General features: G+C 34.5%; 1 protein-coding gene across 1 annotated transcript; it reads right to left on the bottom strand.

The window, feature by feature from the left end:
• Window positions 1-1,496: 1,496 nt before the first annotated feature.
• LOC143083074 (uncharacterized) lies at window positions 1,497-17,564 on the bottom strand. The gene is made up of 2 exons (XM_076259264.1): window positions 15,411-17,564; window positions 1,497-11,402 (listed from the first exon to the last, which is right to left on the bottom strand). The coding sequence occupies exons 1-2, from the start codon at window positions 17,506-17,508 to the stop codon at window positions 3,286-3,288; spliced, it is 10,215 nt and encodes a 3,404-aa protein (XP_076115379.1). The 5' UTR covers window positions 17,509-17,564; the 3' UTR covers window positions 1,497-3,285.
• Between the last annotated feature and the right edge of the window lie 1,009 nt (window positions 17,565-18,573).

Consider the following 18,573-nt stretch of genomic DNA (forward strand, 5'->3'; position numbering starts at 1 on the left):
CTTTTTTCAAAATATTATAAAAAGTATTAATCACCGCGACAAGCTATAAGTCGTGCAAAATTGACAACATTTGGATAGGTTGATCATGAAAAAATCATTTTTGTGAGAAAAAAGAAAGAAAAGAAATCTATCTACAATCTTGCTACAAGTAAACTAGAGGCTCTAAAGAGCCTGTGTCGCTCACCTTGGTATATATGTGCATATCAAGCAAAGGGCACAGATAGATTCATAACAAAATTGTGTTTTGGTTACCATGATGTGTTTGTAGATCTTCCTTTACTGAAAATTCTTGCTGCTTACAATTATCTCTATCTATAATAAACTTGGCCCAGTAGTTACAGAGGAAAATATTTTGTAAAAATTTACAAAATTTATGAAAATTGTTAAAAATTTACTATAAAGGGCAATAACTCCTTCGTGGGTCAATTGACCATTTTGGTCATGTTAACTTATTTGTAGGTTTTTCTATGCTGTACATCATTACTGTGTACAGTTTATCTTTATCTATTATGATATTAAAGATAATAACCAAAAGCTGCAAAATTTTCTTAAATTCAGTAGTAGCAACCCAACAACGGGTTGCCTGATTGGTCTGAAAATTTTAGGGCAGATAGATCTGCACCTGTTGAACAATTCAATTTCGCGTCAGATTTGCTCTTAATGCTTTGGTTTCAGAGATATGAGCCCAAAACTGGATTTTAACCTATGTACTATTTTTAGCCATGTCGGTCACTTTGGTTTGCGGGCGGGGTCATCGGACACATTTTTTTTAACAAGATACCAAAGACACAAATGATTTTAACAATGATGATTGTGGACAAATTTGGTTAAATTTGTCTTAGTAGTTTCAGAATAGAAGATTTTTGTAAAAGATTACAAAAATGTACAAAAAAACCTGTTAAGATTGATACAAAAATGTACAAAAAAACCTGTTAAAATTGACTATAAAGAACCTATTTGTAGATCATACTTTGCTGAACATTATTGCTGTTTACAGTTTATCTCTATCTATTATAAAATACAAGATAACAACAACAAAAAAACGACAAAATTTCCTTAAAATTACCAATTCTGGGGCAGCAACCCAACAACGGGTTGTCTGAATCATCTGAAAATGTCAGAGCAGATAAATCCTGACTTGACCCACAATTTTATCCCATGTCAGATTAGCTCTAAATGCTTTGGTTTCAGTGATATGAGCCAAAATCTACATTTTACCCCTATGATCTAATTGTAGCCATGGCGGCCATCTTAGATGGTTGGTTGGGTCAACGGATACATATTTTAAACCTGATACCCCAATGATGATTGTGGCGAAGTTTGGTTAAATTTGGACTAGTTGTTTCAGAGGAGAAGATTTTTGTAAAAGTTAACGACGACGGACGACGGACGCCAAGTGATGAGAAAAGCTCACTTGACCATTCGAATACTACTCTTTATTTCTAAAACCTCTATGGTCAGTTTTGTCTGTTTGACTGCATAATCACGTCACATCGTGCGTTGTTCATTCTATTTTCTAGAAATGATGATTTGTATCACATGTCAAATATATGAGTCATAAAATAAAATACTCGTAGGACTGATCAATCATTGAAAACAAGAATACCAATGTATTTAATAATATTTATATGAAGTTACATGCGAGTATTCCGATATAAAAAACGTATATCGTGAAACATTTAGTGTGTGTGCGTCTGTTTGATTTACACTAATATATAACTCATGAAATTACCATAACAAGTTACATGTATAATATCTATATATCAATATTCACAAAAAACTGATTGATTAAACTTAATGGCTTTCTTTGTGTTATATTTGTAGCAGTTTCTTTGCTATTATAACAGTTTTGAAGTTGTTACTATTATCTTAATTGAGTTTATAAAATGTCTGAAATATACAGGCACTAAGATTATTTTATTGAAATAAATATGATCTTTTCCTCTTCAACACTTCCAAAATGCAAAGTGTACATAATCTTAACATGAAAATCATATTGGACTAAAATATAAATCAGAGCTAAAAAGATCAACGTTAAACTGATTAGTTCTCTTTTACATGATGTTAAAAAAGAAAAATAACAAATTGGAAACTCTGAAAAAATCTAGACTGTATTGTTATGACAGACAATTAATATTTGCCATACTAGAACACCTTCAAAATATTCTAACAAATACATATATGGTAAAAAGTTACATTCATTAGCAATATACACATATGAGAGTATAAAGAGTATATATATAAGGTAAATCTAATACTTTCTACATCATTACATTTAAAAGCAATAAACTAAAATTAGAACAGCAATCATATATATTTTACTTAAAAAAACAGTACTTGTATACAAGTTTCATTTAATGGAAAATGTAACAGCAAATGTAACAAAAGATTAAACAAAGACTCATTCTATCATAATTTTCGAAGAAGAAGCTCGAGTAAATTACAATGGCTTTGAAATGAATATTTCGTACGGGTCTTTTTAATCTGGACCGTCAGAAAAAAACACAACATACGATGAAGTTGACTAGTTGATTAAATTTGACAATTACTATAGAGGGGAGACAATATATAGAGTGGAAACAAAAAATTATAACATTGCAATGTACTTAAGGGATAAGTGATCTATTGACAGTTTTGGTCATGTTGACTTATTTGTTGAATTTACTTTGCTAAACATTATCATGATTATTGCTGTTTATAGTTTCCAGGCCAGGTGAGCTAAAAAAAACAACCGCTACTTGAAATACTACAAATATTGATGAAAGATATAACAGAGCGATATGAAAATTATAAACCGTCATTTAATCTGCATCTTGTTTAAATTTCAAATGTTTAGTAGTTTTCTTTCATAATAAATTGGTCAAAAATATGTTGATAAAAAGGTTTATCTTTCGACTTGTGTCAATGATTATAATTTAAAATAATCAAGCATTAAAATAATTTATGGATTAATATAAGTAGATACCAATCATACCACATCTTCTTTTTCATACCAAGTACATATCCTATGAATAAACTCACTATATGTTTATAACTTTTACCTTGGTTATAGTTAAGTCAATGATAGCATGAAGTATAACTTTTATTTTTGAACGAAACATAATTATTTTACATTTGAAAGTTAAAAGAATCAACTTTCCCATTTTTGTCATATTATTGTTCTTTAATCAATCAATATTATAGTTCTTTATAAACAATTATGCTGTTCTTTTTAGATCAAACTTTCTATATGATTATACTACTACTTATTTCATTTCAGATAGAAACCAATACACGTTCGATTGATTAATTGTTTGTAGATGGCGGAGGATGTGGAGCCGGGTCCTTCAATATATTTCCAAAAGATTTGAAGCTATCTACTCTCTTAACTTTATCATGAATAGTTTGTTTGTAAGGTTTGTCGACATGTATCGTTTTCTTTAAATCACCAAAGGATCGTTCGAACTGTTGAAATGATTGAGTTTTATATGCATTCCTATTGCTATGTATGAGGTGTTCAGCAGCAATACACAATTTGTATTTTTCGCGTTCTAGGCCTATTATGAATTTATCTCTGTGATCGTCTACATCCAAATGATATCCCATTGGTGAATAACAATTGCTTAAATCCATATTTTCTAGCTGTTTCTTTGTTGGTAACATTTCAACGTGTTTTTGTATACCGTTCAGTATACTAAACAAATGGTTTTCTTTGCCCTCCCATACTTTATCTGTTCTCTGCTTGTGAAAGTCTTTCGACCCCGATGTCAGACCACCTACGTTTGACGTTTTTATTTTTACACCTTCCTCATTTGACTCCAAAACTGCATCCTTTGACCTTGAGAAAAGAGCACCAGCATGACCCCGCAACTTTCCTTCCCGTATGAACAAAACATAACGAGTGTCAAATCTACAGTGATAGTAAGCTTTCAGATAATCAACATCTTCTGACTTATCTCCAAACTGTATCTCTGTTGGTTCCACATATTTAGGACTATTCTTTATACAACTTTCGGCTATTTCAGATACTAACAAACGTGTTTCATACAATTCATCGTTTCCTGTCGCTTTTTCAGAGTTATTTGAAAGCTTTGATTTGTCTCTTTGTGATTTAAAAAAGTACTCAGATTTTTTAATTTGCCTACTGATTTCAATTTCTCCGTTTTCATTTTCATTTTTCATTTCTTCCCAGATCTGGTTTTTATTTTGTCGTGTAGTAGGAAGTCCTCTTTTCTGTAATTCCATTAATATTTTATCTTCTTTGGTCTGTTTAGAGATAAGTAGCAATCTTCCTTGTTCAATTATTTCCATTGAGGTTGGATTTTTTTTCCTATCATGAACTACCCCACCACTTCCTCCTTTGATAATAAAATGTTCGTGGATACCTTGTTTTATATTTCTCCGAATTTCAGGGTGCGTTCTTATTGTTTCTGCAATGTGATCCCTTTGAAGAGGCATCCCCGTTTCTTGCGTAACAGCTTCTAATAAACAGTCATAATGCCTAGATTCGCCATCCATACTTTTTGGAGATATAAAATGGCCAATGCCAGTTTCAGGATTGACATGGAATTGTAATGTTATGCATCCCTGTTCCCCACAATACTTTCCACAAGGCGTAAACTTCTGAGGCATAGTTATTGCGTCACCTCCAATGGTTTCAATGTTAATAACAGCACCTGTAATCTCGGAAACAGCTTGAACTGAGTGTATACCTAGTGGAATTCCTTCTTTCACAATGTCAGCAAACAAGTTTGGGTCCCTCGTATTCTTTAATAATTTTAGAAGCTTCTTAGTGTACTGTAACTTTATTTCGTCTTTCGTTTCAGTTGGTGCTTGCTGCAGTTCAGACTCGTGTCCTGCTTTCAGTCGATTGAAATCACTTTGATGAAGGCATGTTTTCCCATAACGGTACAATTTACTGATGCTTTTAGTTATTTGTCTAGTTATCTTGTATCCTACTTTTTGTAACAATGGCTTTACCACTATGTCTTCTAACTGCATTTCTAGATATTTGGTAACTTCAGTATTAACCTTTTTTATAACATTATCTACCTGAGCTGATGCACACGACTCGCAATCTTTAACCTCTACATCTCCGTCTTCGAATTGTAATTTCGCAACAATCTCATTGTTAAATTTTTCCAAGATTGAAGATCTCAATGTACCGACTTCTTGGACAGCATTTACAATTTTAATACCTTTCCCAATTACATTGACAATCTTGGCTATTTTGCTTAATGTTTCCATTCTGGAGTCTCCACTATGCCCCAATTTTTCCATTGCTTCACCAAGGCCGTTACCAAATGCATTAGCAATTTGACCAAATTTGCTCAGAATCATCGAAACATCAGATTGCTGCAAAGGTAAACATTTGTTAATAAACTTTTCAACAATTTGTTCTGCATTTTGCTTGCCAACCTTTCTAACAAGAGTAGAAAGCGATTCTGTCAGTATTTCAATAGTTTTTAATGCTACCTTTGGTGTACTCTTTGTTATTTCGCCACAGAATTGAACCAAAGATGCTCGCAGAGTTTTTTCTATCACAAAGTCGACACCTTTATCCACTAACTTCATAGAAGCTACTTCAACAAGTTTCTTTCCAATTCGTTTAGCTGCAGCTTTCGCCAATAATCTTTTGGCCACGCCTTGTTTCAAAAGTGCACTTCCAGATTGATTTTGCAAAAACTGACCGCCTATTTTGTTTCCAAATCTTGAAAATTTTGACCCTCTTGCAGCAAACGCTCCGATACCAGCACTGGCAACTGTTATGGCTACACTCAATGCCTTGTGATGTAAATATGACTGCATTGTACAGTGTCCCGAAATCATGCATTCAACTGCAAACATAATATCTCCAACACCTTCACTTAGCAAAGCATTTGCAACGAATGTACCGGTTCCAACTGAATAGAATTCAATAGCAAGTGCTAAGCCTATTTGAATCAGTCCTATTGCTAGGATACAGAACATCTTGAAAACTGATTTGAATGTCCACTTTCGTTCCTTTATGACAAGAAGATCACCAAAACCGTTGTTTGTCATTGATAAAATTTCATCATAAAGACCTATGAGTTGCTCCTCTGTGCAACTATCTGCTAACGACCGGAGTTCAGTGTCAACATTATCAAATTTAGCCAGACCCTCTCTCCAACTTTCAAGCTTCGCTACAAAACCGGATGTATTTTGATAATTTTGAAGTCGACTCGATATGAAGCATTTAATTTCATTCTCAACGCCTCTTAATTCTTGCTTCAGTGATGTTTTCTTTAGCGAGTCGTTTTTAATAACAACTGTTAGGTATTTCAAATCTTTGGAGTCACTTCTAACGCAGATCATTTTATCAATCAAGTCTCTTTCTATTTCAGATGCAGTAAAAAATTCTCCATGGCACAGGTCATAAATCTCGGAACTTAATATTTTTGGTAGCTCACTAAAAAAGCGTTTGAAATACTCTCCGAGTATTAACCCTTCATCTAAATATATTCCTTCGTCATATAAAACCTTCGTTTCTGATCGTGTAAAGTTACGACATTTCCCACTTTCAATTCTGGAACTTACTATTTCGATTAGTTCAGACTTTTTCTTGTCACACTCGTGACCATATAAAAACTTTAATTGTTTTGTCATTTCCTTCTCTGAAATGTTTCCCTTCACCTTAAAAGGTGTTACTACGCCAGCTTCCAGTAAGTCTCCAAATAGTATATCATGTGGTCGAGAAAAAAGATCTATTGGTAATTCTAATTCCTTCAAAAGATGAAATGTACATATACGGTATTTTGAGTATTTTGCAACTATGTTTCGAACTTCAGTTGTGTAATTGCTAAATGAAGACAGCCAAATGCTTCCCAATTCCAGTGTTAGTAATCGTCCGTCAATAGAAAGAACCTCATTTGCTACCAATTGATCGAATATAACCTTCGAAGTATTACTGGATACACCCATTACTACAAATGTGTTACATCCAACATGATCAAACTTTGGTAATCTACTATGCAACATTTTCCCCTCTGATTCTGGTGCTAAAAGTGCAAATGAACAAGTAGATACTACCTTTTCTCTTTTCAACACCTCAAAGATTTGACCAAATCCTAAATCATCTTTAAATGTGTCAATACGAATGAGACTTGCTGCACCAGCGAGGATTTTGTCTTTTTGATCTGAGTACAAGAAAATGTGTTTCTTAATATCAATTTCAGAAACGACACTTTTGCATTCAAGCGATTTCAATATATCTATGATTTGCATAGGTATTATGTGACGAGATCTTTGGAAGTCTCTATCATGCAATAAAATATAATCTTTTGTGTCTTTCAGTACACCCTGATCTATCAGGAATATCCACAGTTCCTCCCTACTTGGAAGAATATCTTGAAAGTCGTCAGCTGTTACACGGGTTTTGTCTTTAAGCTGATTAAGCTTTGAATATATTTCTTTGGAGTACAACTCGTAGCTCTCTGTAACAAATTGCCATGTGTTTTTTTCGGGGGGAAATACCCGAACTTTATGGGGAGACAGAATTCCCATTGTGTCTAAATCTCTGAAAATCATATTTGCGTTCAGATGACCACACGTGGCATCTACAAACATAGTAGGTTCTATGGCATATCCATTCATAGAATCGATTGAGTCTATTATTTTGTAATATATCTGTATAGCATTTTCTTTCTGTTGGACATATCCATCCGATACCGTAAATATCTCTCTTTTGTTGGTGTACTGTGAGCTGATGACGTTTACTATTTGCACTGCGTTTCTTAGTTTTTCTATACGTTGTTCAATCAAATATTTACAAATTCCAAATATATTTCGGACGATTTTGAAATCATCACATGTAAAATCACCTCTTTTTAATAGGCAGTGAACTTTGTAGTAAAGTGCAGATTCTGAAAACGATGGGTCACAGTCTATAACTTTATCAAAGAAAGTCTGTGCGTTGTTATATTCTTGCGATGACGTTTTTGCTTTCCCTGCCTTAACCAATTGTGAAGGACTATGTAGCATCATTGTCATTTTACTTGAATCATGATTGACCCATGACACATCTATTTCCTGTAGAAACTCACCGAGACTGTCCTTTATTGATGAAAAATTTCCTGAAATTTCCAAGGTAGTTTCGACAGAGTCTAACCAAAACGCCCAGCGATCAAGTAGTGCTTGCAATATTACTTTTTGAAATTCCGGCTCTGTCTGTTTCGTGATAAGCGTCTGTTTGAGCTTGTCGTAGAACGTTTGGAATTTCCTGAATAGTCTTTCTTCAGCACGAATAAAAGTTTCATACCTCTGTTGTATTTTGGATATTCTTTCATTTTCTGATGTGTCACGTTGTATTTTCATCCGTGAAATGGTAAGGATTTCGTTGGTTTTGTGTTGTCCTTCCATACATTCACAAATTATCAACTGACCTGATCCGTGTTGGCCCTTTCTTGCCGCTCTTCCGAATGCTTGTTCTTCTATGCGGAGATTTGATGGCAAATATGTCAAAATGACATGGAGTCCTCCAAGAACACTGATATCTTCACTAATTCTTATATCAGTTCCACGTCCGGCTAGGTTTGTAGCTAGTATGATACAGCCACTTTCGAGTTCTGTTTCATTTTTCAGAATAGACAATTCGCAATAACTGTTCTTATATACATAAGCATTAACTCTATTTTTCTTAAATTCTTTTTCTATTTCATCACAGGAGTGTATGGTCTCACAAATGACTAATACTGGTCTATATTTCGACAGAGAAACAGCTGTCTCTGTTATCAATTTCACCCATTTATCTGTCGAGTCGCATAAATAGGTGTCATGTTCAACAAACTTTGGTTCTTGAAATGTTGGAATTGTAATGTAGCTGACATTGTACATGTCTTTTAGCAAGTCCCTTTCTTTCTGTGATCCAAGTGTTCCTGTTAAACCAAACAAGTTATTATACAGGCGAAAGAAGGAAATGTTTGACATAAACACAGCCTTTAAACTTTCTGAAGAAATAGCACATTTATATTTTAGTTGTAAAAATTGGTGCAGACCAGAATTCCATTGCATGTGGTACTGTTCAGTCCCAGTGTCAATATCCATTATAACAATGTTCACATCTTTTCCTCTGTCATTTTCTGTTCGGTCTATATCAATAATGAAGTGTTTGCCTTCTTCCATATACTTAGCATTAAATGCATTTCTTATCCAAGTGTCCAGATGTCTATTAATGAAAGATTCTAAAAATTTCGGAATCTCAACCAAAATTCCCTTCCTGACCGTATCCTTCAGCATGCTGATGACATGCCCTGCTGTGACACCGTCATTAGTTGTACCATTATTTCCAAGTTGATTAAAACGTGCGTAGCTCCGTGTTAGCAACCGCCCTTCACTGTCAATTATATTTTCTTTTTTCAACTTGTTCCATATTTCATGGACATTTATTGTATTTTCTGGCGGAAAACATTTACTTATATCTGTCATAGATATCATACCATACATTGCATCAAGCATACATTGACGTACACTTTTACGGTCGTCATCTGTTCCAATCATCTCTTTCGAATTAACAAGTGACCAAATGTACGTGTACACGAACTCAATGGCATCAATTCCAGCAATCTCGTGTGACAAATACAAAACTGTCTCGCCTCTATCAAGTAACATACTGTCTACCTCATCTACAATTACGTTCTCTCGATATCGTCCTCCTATTATGTTCTCGTCGTAAAATTCTGTCAACAGAATATCACGTTGAAATGTCCCTATCTCGCCATATACTACGAATGACAAATATGCGTCTTGTCGGTCATGTTTATCCTCACTGCAATTGTTCGACACAGAAATCTCAAATAAGTCAAAAATGTCTTTATTTATGTCGGAGTCCCGCTTTGCAAGTACAGAAGAGCTTGTAATAATATCGACCTTTTCACCTTGTAATACCTTTAGTATGGACAGAACAACTATTACAATTGTTTTGCCTTCTCCCGTTGACATTTGCTGTAGAATTCCTTTGTGAGAAGCATCTAAATCAAAGAGAAAAGAAATAATAGATATTTTTTGTGTGTTGCGGAGGCCATAACCTCTTTTCAATGTTATTGCTCTTTCTATTACAGCCGCTATTTCTGTGAAAATTTCGGAGAATCGCAATCTACGTGACTTTAACTTCTGCTTACATACTTGCGACCAAACTTTTATATCATTCTGTGTAAAAGATAATATATTTCGAGTTGTATATTCATTTTTGTCTTCATCCTCTTCCGTAGTATTGGTAAGCACAGTTGATGGTTTGGAACTTCTCTTATTTATTTGAGCTAGGATTGATTCTATTGTTCGTACTTGATCCTCCGTTAATGTTGTATTGGAATCAGCTTTCATGATTGACAAGATACAATCTCTCGTTCTGATACCATGGTGAATAAAGTTATCTCCAAAAATTCTACTTGCTTCTTCTGAAGATTCGACCAAGTACAAGTCCTCTATATTTATACTCAAACTGCCAGTATAAAGCCTTTTCAAAGCAGACAGAAATATATTTTGTTCAACAGGATAAGTCTTGACACAATGGTAAACCTCATTAACAAATTTCTGTCCATTTCTGTTGATGATTTGACTACTGTAATACGCAGCATCTAACAGCTTTGATTCATCCTGCCAGGAAAATGGAAGAGACTGAAGCGAATTTATATTTTCATTCCATTTAATTTGATATGACCATTCAAATATGTTTGTCTTTTCCAATACTGCTAGCAAACTTTCATCAACTTCTGGGTTCAATGTTTCTAGAGATTCCACCATGACGTCAATCGTATGGTTTGTCATTAGTTCTCCTTCGCCAAGTTTCGACAGATATCTACAGAGAAAAAAATATACATTGTCCCCATGTACCTTGCTAAGTACATCTCTACATATCAATTCATCATCGAGATCAGACCGAATCATCATTTCTTGAATTAACCATTCGAAAATCCAGTTCTCTGGTTTAGTTGTGGCTATCATTCGTAGGCATTGTCCGTTTTCGATGCACTCCCCGTTCTCGAATAGGCTCATCAAAAGCCATAATAGAAATTCTTCTGAAATTTGACAACACTGATTAATAAGACGATATCTTAAACATTTAAGAGCTAGGGAAATATTTTCTGATTGTATATAATGTAACTTCTCTATTATGCAGCAAACGTCGACTTTGTTTGTACTGTTTGATTTTGCCCATTCTAACAAAGCAGTTATGTCACTGTCACTTTCACTTTCACTCTCATTGTCCTTCTCTATGTTTACATCATTGAACGCTTTACAATTTCCTGATGCTATAAAACTAGTTTCCAGATCAGACTCTTTTGAAAATGTCGTGTCAGTTTTGGACTCTTCTACAATTTCAATATCGGAGTCAAGTTGACCTTCAATATCCATTTCACTGCCGGAATCTGATTCCGCGTTGACTGGTTCGCTGAAAGCCTCCACGTCTGAAATGATAAAATTGAAAATAGAACTATCTATTAAATAAACTCATCATAGATACCAGGACTTAATTTTGTATTTACGCCAAACGCGCATTTCGTCTACAAAAAGACTCATCAGTGACGCTCGAATCCAAAAAAGTGAAAAAGGCCAAATAAAGTACAACAGCAAGTCGTCCCTTACCTACATTAAATATGTTTTATTCTTTGTTCTAACCTATTTACGGAAAATAATGTGGATTCTTTATTATGTGTAGGATACCAATTTTCATGGACTTCGAGGGTAAACTTGATCAACGATTTTTTATGTTCAACGATGTAAAACTAATTCTTATAATCCATGAAATCATTCTTCAATGAAAATACAATGTTTCTTCAATCCACGGAAATTGGTACCCACGGAAATTTATGAATCCACTGTGTTTTGTATGTTCGTCAAACATTTCTGATTTTCACGTCAAACATATATTGGTCTTATCAGAGATATGTAAAACTCTAAAGTTTGGTGGTACTCTAAAGAACTAAGGTTACGCTAAAGTGCGATGGTCTTTGCTATTGTGCAATGGTGTCAGACGCTAAAGTGTGATGGTTGTTTCTTTTTAAGGCGATCAGATAACACGCTAAAGTGTGATGGTATGACACGCTTAAGTCCGATTGTGTAAGGGCAATGTGGTTCAGAAAATGGTTTTCGTTTGTTACTGAGTTCCTATTAACTTTTCGTTTCTTGTTTTATTTATATATCAAGTCGAAGTTTTTCTCTTTTGGATTCTTTTACATTGGTAATTGTATAACCGTATATAGTTTGGAATACGATGCGGTGTAAGACAATGATCCGCGTTAAAGGTTCTACTTTAACATACAGTTGCATATATTAATGGCATTCGGTCTTGAATAGAGAGTTGTCTTATTGGCAATCAAAGGATGATACTACATATGCTATCTAGTTGACGTATATTCCTATGTGACGTTTACATTTTCTGACGACAAACACGCGAAATTGTGAATGCGTTTTTTTTTAATTTGATAGATGCTTTTTGTGCTTTTTTGTTAATGTTTGTTATGAGATTGTAACACAGTGATGACTGCTGTAACCATATTTTGACTATTTTACCGAGTATGTCTGGTTTGTTCACGCATCGTTGTAAAAATAACGGGGTTTGATGCGACTGTCATAGAAGTGAGGGTCTAGCGCTATAAAACCGGGTTTTATCCAACATTTTCTACATATGAAAATGGCTGTACCAAGTCAAGAATGTGACAGTTGTTGTCCAATCGTTTGATGTGTTTTATCATTTGATTTTGCCATTTGTTTAGGAACTTTCCATTTTGAATTTTCCTCGAAGTTCAGTATTTTTGTGATTTTACTTTTTTTCATTATCAAACAGAAAGAACCATATTGCATTTTTTTTTTAACTATTTAGTGAGGGAGTATAAAAGAAGATTTTTTTTGGCACACCAGATGTTTTGATAAATGTAAACCATCGCACTTTAGCGTGATCATTGCGTTTAAGCGCCCTTATTGCACTTTAGAGTCTCATGAGAAAAAAGCCAGCAAACTGTTGATTTCTGTGATTTTCTTCTTCGTTGAAAGACAATTCTGACAATTTCACACTTAAAAGGGGGACGAAAGATACCAGAGGAACAGTCAAACTCGTAGATTCAAAATAAACCTAATTTAGGGATAGGAATCCGATGGATGGGCAAAATCACGTAGGTCAAAGAAAATGTCATTGTCGAACAGAAAAACAAAGACAAAATTTAAAAAATACTACGCAGAAAGGTAGTTTTAAATTATACAAGTGAAACTAATCCGTCGTCATTTGCCATAAAATACATAACTATCCTATCTTTATGGCGTTTGTAGACATTTCGTATTCAACTTTACTCAGTCAGATTATTATTCAAAAACATGTAAAATATAACTAAATAAAAGCAACTGAATGGTTTTATGTGTGTGTTAAGATCAAGCATTAGGGAGTGTTGCTTATTTTACTGGGTAAATGACACTGTTGGTGCAGGTTTTCTCAACGAAGGTAGTCCAAAAGACAACACGTCTGGTTTTTCACATACAACGCAGGAAACAGTAAATAAACTCTTTTTGTTAAGGCTAACAAAGCAATTAAATCTTACAATTTTGTTTTTATGACTTGTATGCATTTGTTGAGTTTTACTTTAAAATTAATGCAAACAATCTTTTATTTTTTCCTTTACATTATATCAGAAATGAAATATTCTACTTTCCGGAGAAAGAGCTAGAGGTATAGGGGGAGGGTTGAGATCTCACAAACATGTTTAACCCCGCCGCATTTTTGCGCCTGTCCCAAGTCAGGAGCCTCTGGCCTTTGTTAGTCTTGTATTATTTTAATTTTAGTTTCTTGTGTACAATTTAGAAATTAGTATGGCGTTCATTATCACTGAACTAGTATATATTTGTTTAGGGGCCAGTTGAAGGACGCCTCCGGGTGCGGGAATTTCTCGCTACATTGAAGACCTGTTGGTGACCTTCTGCTGTTGGTTTTTTTCTACGGTCGGGTTGTTGTCTCTTTGGCACATTCCCCATTTCCATTCTCAATTTTATTAACTCAGAAAGTTCAAAGATCTTTTAGAGTACATACAATCTAAGACTCTCTCATTTTGTAATAGTATTACCACTTTTGACTTTTCCACACTTTACACAAGTATTCCCCATTCCAAGCGAAAAGACTAATAGAAAGAATAGTATTGCTTTGTTTTAAAAAAATGTCGAACGTAGTATTTTGTCTTGGGTAGGGATAAATCCTAATTCGTAAAGAAATACTCTGATTCAAACATGAAATTCTCTAAAACTGACATTTTCAAGATGTTTAATTTCTTGATTGACAACACATTTATTACGTTTGGGGGACTTTTTTTTCAAGACTGTCGGAATTCCAAATGGAACCAATTGTGCTTCTATTCTTGCCGACTTGTTTCTTTATTATTATTAGGCTGACTTCATAAAGGAAGAAAGATACGAAGTTAGCAATATTCTTCAACTTTACTTTCCGCTATATTGATGATATTCTCAACTAAATAAAAAATAGTTTCAAAATTTGGTGACTTGATGATTTGTTGAACGCATCTATCCCATCAAACTAGAGATAAAGGATACAACAGATACAGTTAAATTTGCCTCATATCTTGACTAACATCTAGACATTGACAATGAGGGTCGGTTAAAAACAAAACTTTACGACAAAAGAGATGATTTCAGCTTCTTAATTGTGAACTTTCCATTTCTATGTAGCAACATTTCAGGAACGCCTGCATACGGAATATATATATCCCAATTGAAACGATATTCCCGGGCTTGTAATTCCTATCACGATTTCCTCGATAGAGGGTTAGTTCACAAGGAAGCTATTAAATCAAGAGTTCTAAATGGTGTAGTCGAAATCCTGTCGTAAAATTTACAAACGCCATCACGAGTTGGTTGACCGTTATGGAAAAAGCGTTTAAGCGTTTAATAGATGATATCGGATATGTTACTGATGTCGTAACTACAATCCACTTCCCTTTTCACCACGAATGTGACCTACCGAATTAGACTATTTACAGGTTTTGTACTACCATGAGCAACACGACGGTGACATACGTGGAGCAGGATCTGCTTACCCTTCCGGAGCACCTGATATCACTCTCAGTTTTTGGTTGGGTCGTGTTGCTTAGTCTTTAGTTTTCTAAGTTAATTCTTATGTACTATTATTGGTCTATTAGTCTTTTTATTTTTTAGCCATGGGGTTTTCAGTTTATTTTCGATTTATGAGTTTTACTGGTATCTTTCTCCACTCTTTCAAACTTTTTTTTTGTGGTCACAATCAAGGAAAAGATGACAGGGATTGTGGTAATGCCAATGTAACATATCTGTGGCAATATGTGATGCAGATATTCCCTTACCGTCAACCAAATCGTGCTGGCGTCCGTAGAAAAGGATGACCTCAGTTAGAACCTTTGGTTTAACTACGGAAATATCAAAAGTTTCAGTTGTATATTTACCTTTAGCAACACACATTGTGGTATTTCCTCGAAACAAAGAAACGGTTCTCCGATAATCCATTATCTCCTGCATAAGATCCTCTAATTGTGTTTGAACACTCTGTTCCATGGTTTTCAGATGTGACACATCATCTGATTTGAAAACACTCAAAATTAAGTGTTTAAATAATGTTTTCAATCCAATCTGTAGATCTTTCATTATTGTTTTAGAATAAGGATCATTCGGGTCCATTTCCATTTCTTTTTCTTTTGTGTAAAGTCTGACAATTTCACCAACTTTCTCTAATAAATAGAACTTAAAGTTTATCATAATTCTATCCTTCCAATAGTTGACATGTAGGTTTGTCCAATTTTCTTCACAGAAAGGTTTCATACATTTGTTTTTTATCAGAAATATTAAGTCTAGAAAATATTCATAATGTTTTTCATCAAAACTATTAGGAATTGACATTTGATCTAAAATTGCAAAAATTGTACAAAGTTCTTCATCTGGAAATGCCTCTTTGGATACTGTATTCACTGCTGTCAATACTGCTGATAAGGCTGTTTCAACTTTCTGCATTAACAATTTCTCTAAATGAAGATTTCTTTCGAATCTTGCCTTCTGGGTGTCGTTGAAATGAGAACTCTTTTTAGTAATGCATACTGATGCAAGTTGTTTGCTTTGAATTTCATTCTTATAGTCATGTTCTCTGGTATCTTTAATCACCTTTCTAATGTGTTGGGAAGAGGTATATGAAGTAAAGTCATCCATTCTTGTTGCATTTGCCCCAAAATTGTCTTTTAAGCTAATACTATCATCCTTCGAATAGAACATATGCTGGAATCTTTCTTGTATCTTTTTGAATACAATTGGAGCCTTGTTTGTCCTTGAGGTTTCCGTCATTCGGTTGTTACGCCTGTTATTACTTTGTCCCTTTTCCCCATCTTTACATCTCTGAAGTGCAGGATATTCAGATGCATTTCTTCTAATGTCTATATATTTTTCTCGCTTTGAACAATATGACATATCGGTTGTTGATGTTTCATATACAACAATACTAAGATGTCCTGCATACACTCTCGTTGATCTTGCTTGACTGGGGCAAATGTGTGCCCTGTCGTTTCCCTTTTTGCCATTCTTACCACCAATTCCTCCTTTCCCGTCTTTTCCGTCAGAACCACACTGACCCGGGTGACATGAGGTTTTAATTGTACACATGTGGTTTCCTTTCCAATTTCTTATGTCAATATTTCCTTGAAATCCTCCTTTTCCTGCGGCACCTCCCTTCCCGCCGTTGCCTCCCGGAGTACCAGGAGTCCCCGGCTGACCGGAACAAAAACAATACGATTGCCTAAATGGAGCTCCAACCAACGCTGGCAAAGTTAGTAAAGCGCCATTCGACCAAACTCCATATTCTATTACATGATTGTCATCAGTAACTCCTTTCAAGTAGTACTTTCCACCGATTCCCAATTCATTTGTATTAAAAAGACCTGTTGCTATTTCTTCAAATACAGTGGTAAACGAATTATTCTTTTTAAATGCTTGAAAATTGTTAACATATGTAATCGTACCAGCGTGTGCAACGTCAGGAAATCTTTTGTTGAACTCCTCTTCGGAAATCTCTTTGCCATCAACTCCATGTATTCCATCTGCACCTGTACCGCCATGTTGGCCGTCCGAACCATCCCCACCGTTTGAAATGATAGTCATATTATCTATATCTTTGAAAACATTAGCAATAATTTGAACGTTTCCACCACTTTCACCATGCATTCCTGGCTTGCCTGGGAATCCATTTCTGTCCGATTCAGTTCCATCCCGTGCCTTCTTGTAGTAGTGAGAAGGACCGTTTTTGCCAGAAACATCCAAGGAGTAGTGTTCTATATCTTCATCTACTATGAGTGTATCTGTGACAATAATGACGTTTTTACCTCTCCATTTGACGTCACAGTTTACACAAAAATATAATTCTGCATGTATTTCAATTTGCGAACATGTTTCAAATAAATCTTGTTCTGCTTCAATTTTTTTATTTACTGTCCTCAAATCAACAAAAGTTCCCTTACATCTGATAATATCCAAGCCATTTTCAGTGACGAAACTGATTGACATTTTTTCACAAAATCTCACACAAAGGCTTCCAAGGGAGATAACAAATGATTTGGAATGACAGTTCGACAATTTTAAAGCTAAACTCTGCAATTTTGACAAAGACCTATCGTTTGTTTTGGATAATTTCTTGAGTAGATCATTTGTGTCCACTGCATTGTTTGATTTTTTCCATGCATTCTTTAAGTATTTTGGAAGTTTTTCTGATGTGTGATACATATCAAAAACTATATTTTTCATATGGTTTTGTAATTCATTTAAAAAGTTTCTTTCGTCAATTTCGATTTCTTTTTCAGATGTTGAATTATAATGACAAAGATCATGAAAACTTTTCATAAATCGTAACTTTGTTTTGGAATTTAAAAGTGTAGCACATTCCTGAAGTTGTTCGTAATTTAGGATAGTATTGAATGGCTCTTTTATATCCTTTATTTCTGAAATGTTTTGGACCTCAGACCGCAGAATGACAAAACTAGAACCTTCAGTTTCTAAAATGTTTTGTAAATGTTTTAAAAATGTATCGGCAACACATTTAGCATACTTGAGTTCAATGTAGACATCAATGTCACGTGTTAAACTCTGACATACTGTCTTCATGGAATCTTTAATGTTTTCTAGTGTTTCACCCTTCGCTACACCACGTTGAATTCGTTCTTTTACTATTTCTTTCAAACTACATATCCTGTTCATATCATGATCTATAAGGCTTTTTTCTCTTGTTATGGATGATTTCAGTAAGCCCTGAAAAATCTCAAGTTCATTTAAGAATATTTCATAGGTTTGCTGGGTAGTTAAAAGTTTGGACCATTCTACAGTTAAGGAGTTCATGAAAGAATGAAAGAATCCGTCATTGATTTCTTTCTGTATGGCAACTGGTATAAGCGAAATGTTTTGATCTTTCATTAGATGTTCTAACTCCAATGCTAATTCTGGATAAATCTCCAATCCATTTGTACATTGAAAGGAATCCAGTAATATAACGCGATCCTCACTAAAATTACAATGTATGGTGATAAAATGATTCTTCGGTGTATCGACTTGGACCATGACTGTTGAACAAGATCGCAT

This window comes from Mytilus galloprovincialis, chromosome 7, assembly GCF_965363235.1.
Source record: "Mytilus galloprovincialis chromosome 7, xbMytGall1.hap1.1, whole genome shotgun sequence".
Taxonomy (NCBI): Eukaryota; Metazoa; Mollusca; class Bivalvia; order Mytilida; family Mytilidae; genus Mytilus; species Mytilus galloprovincialis.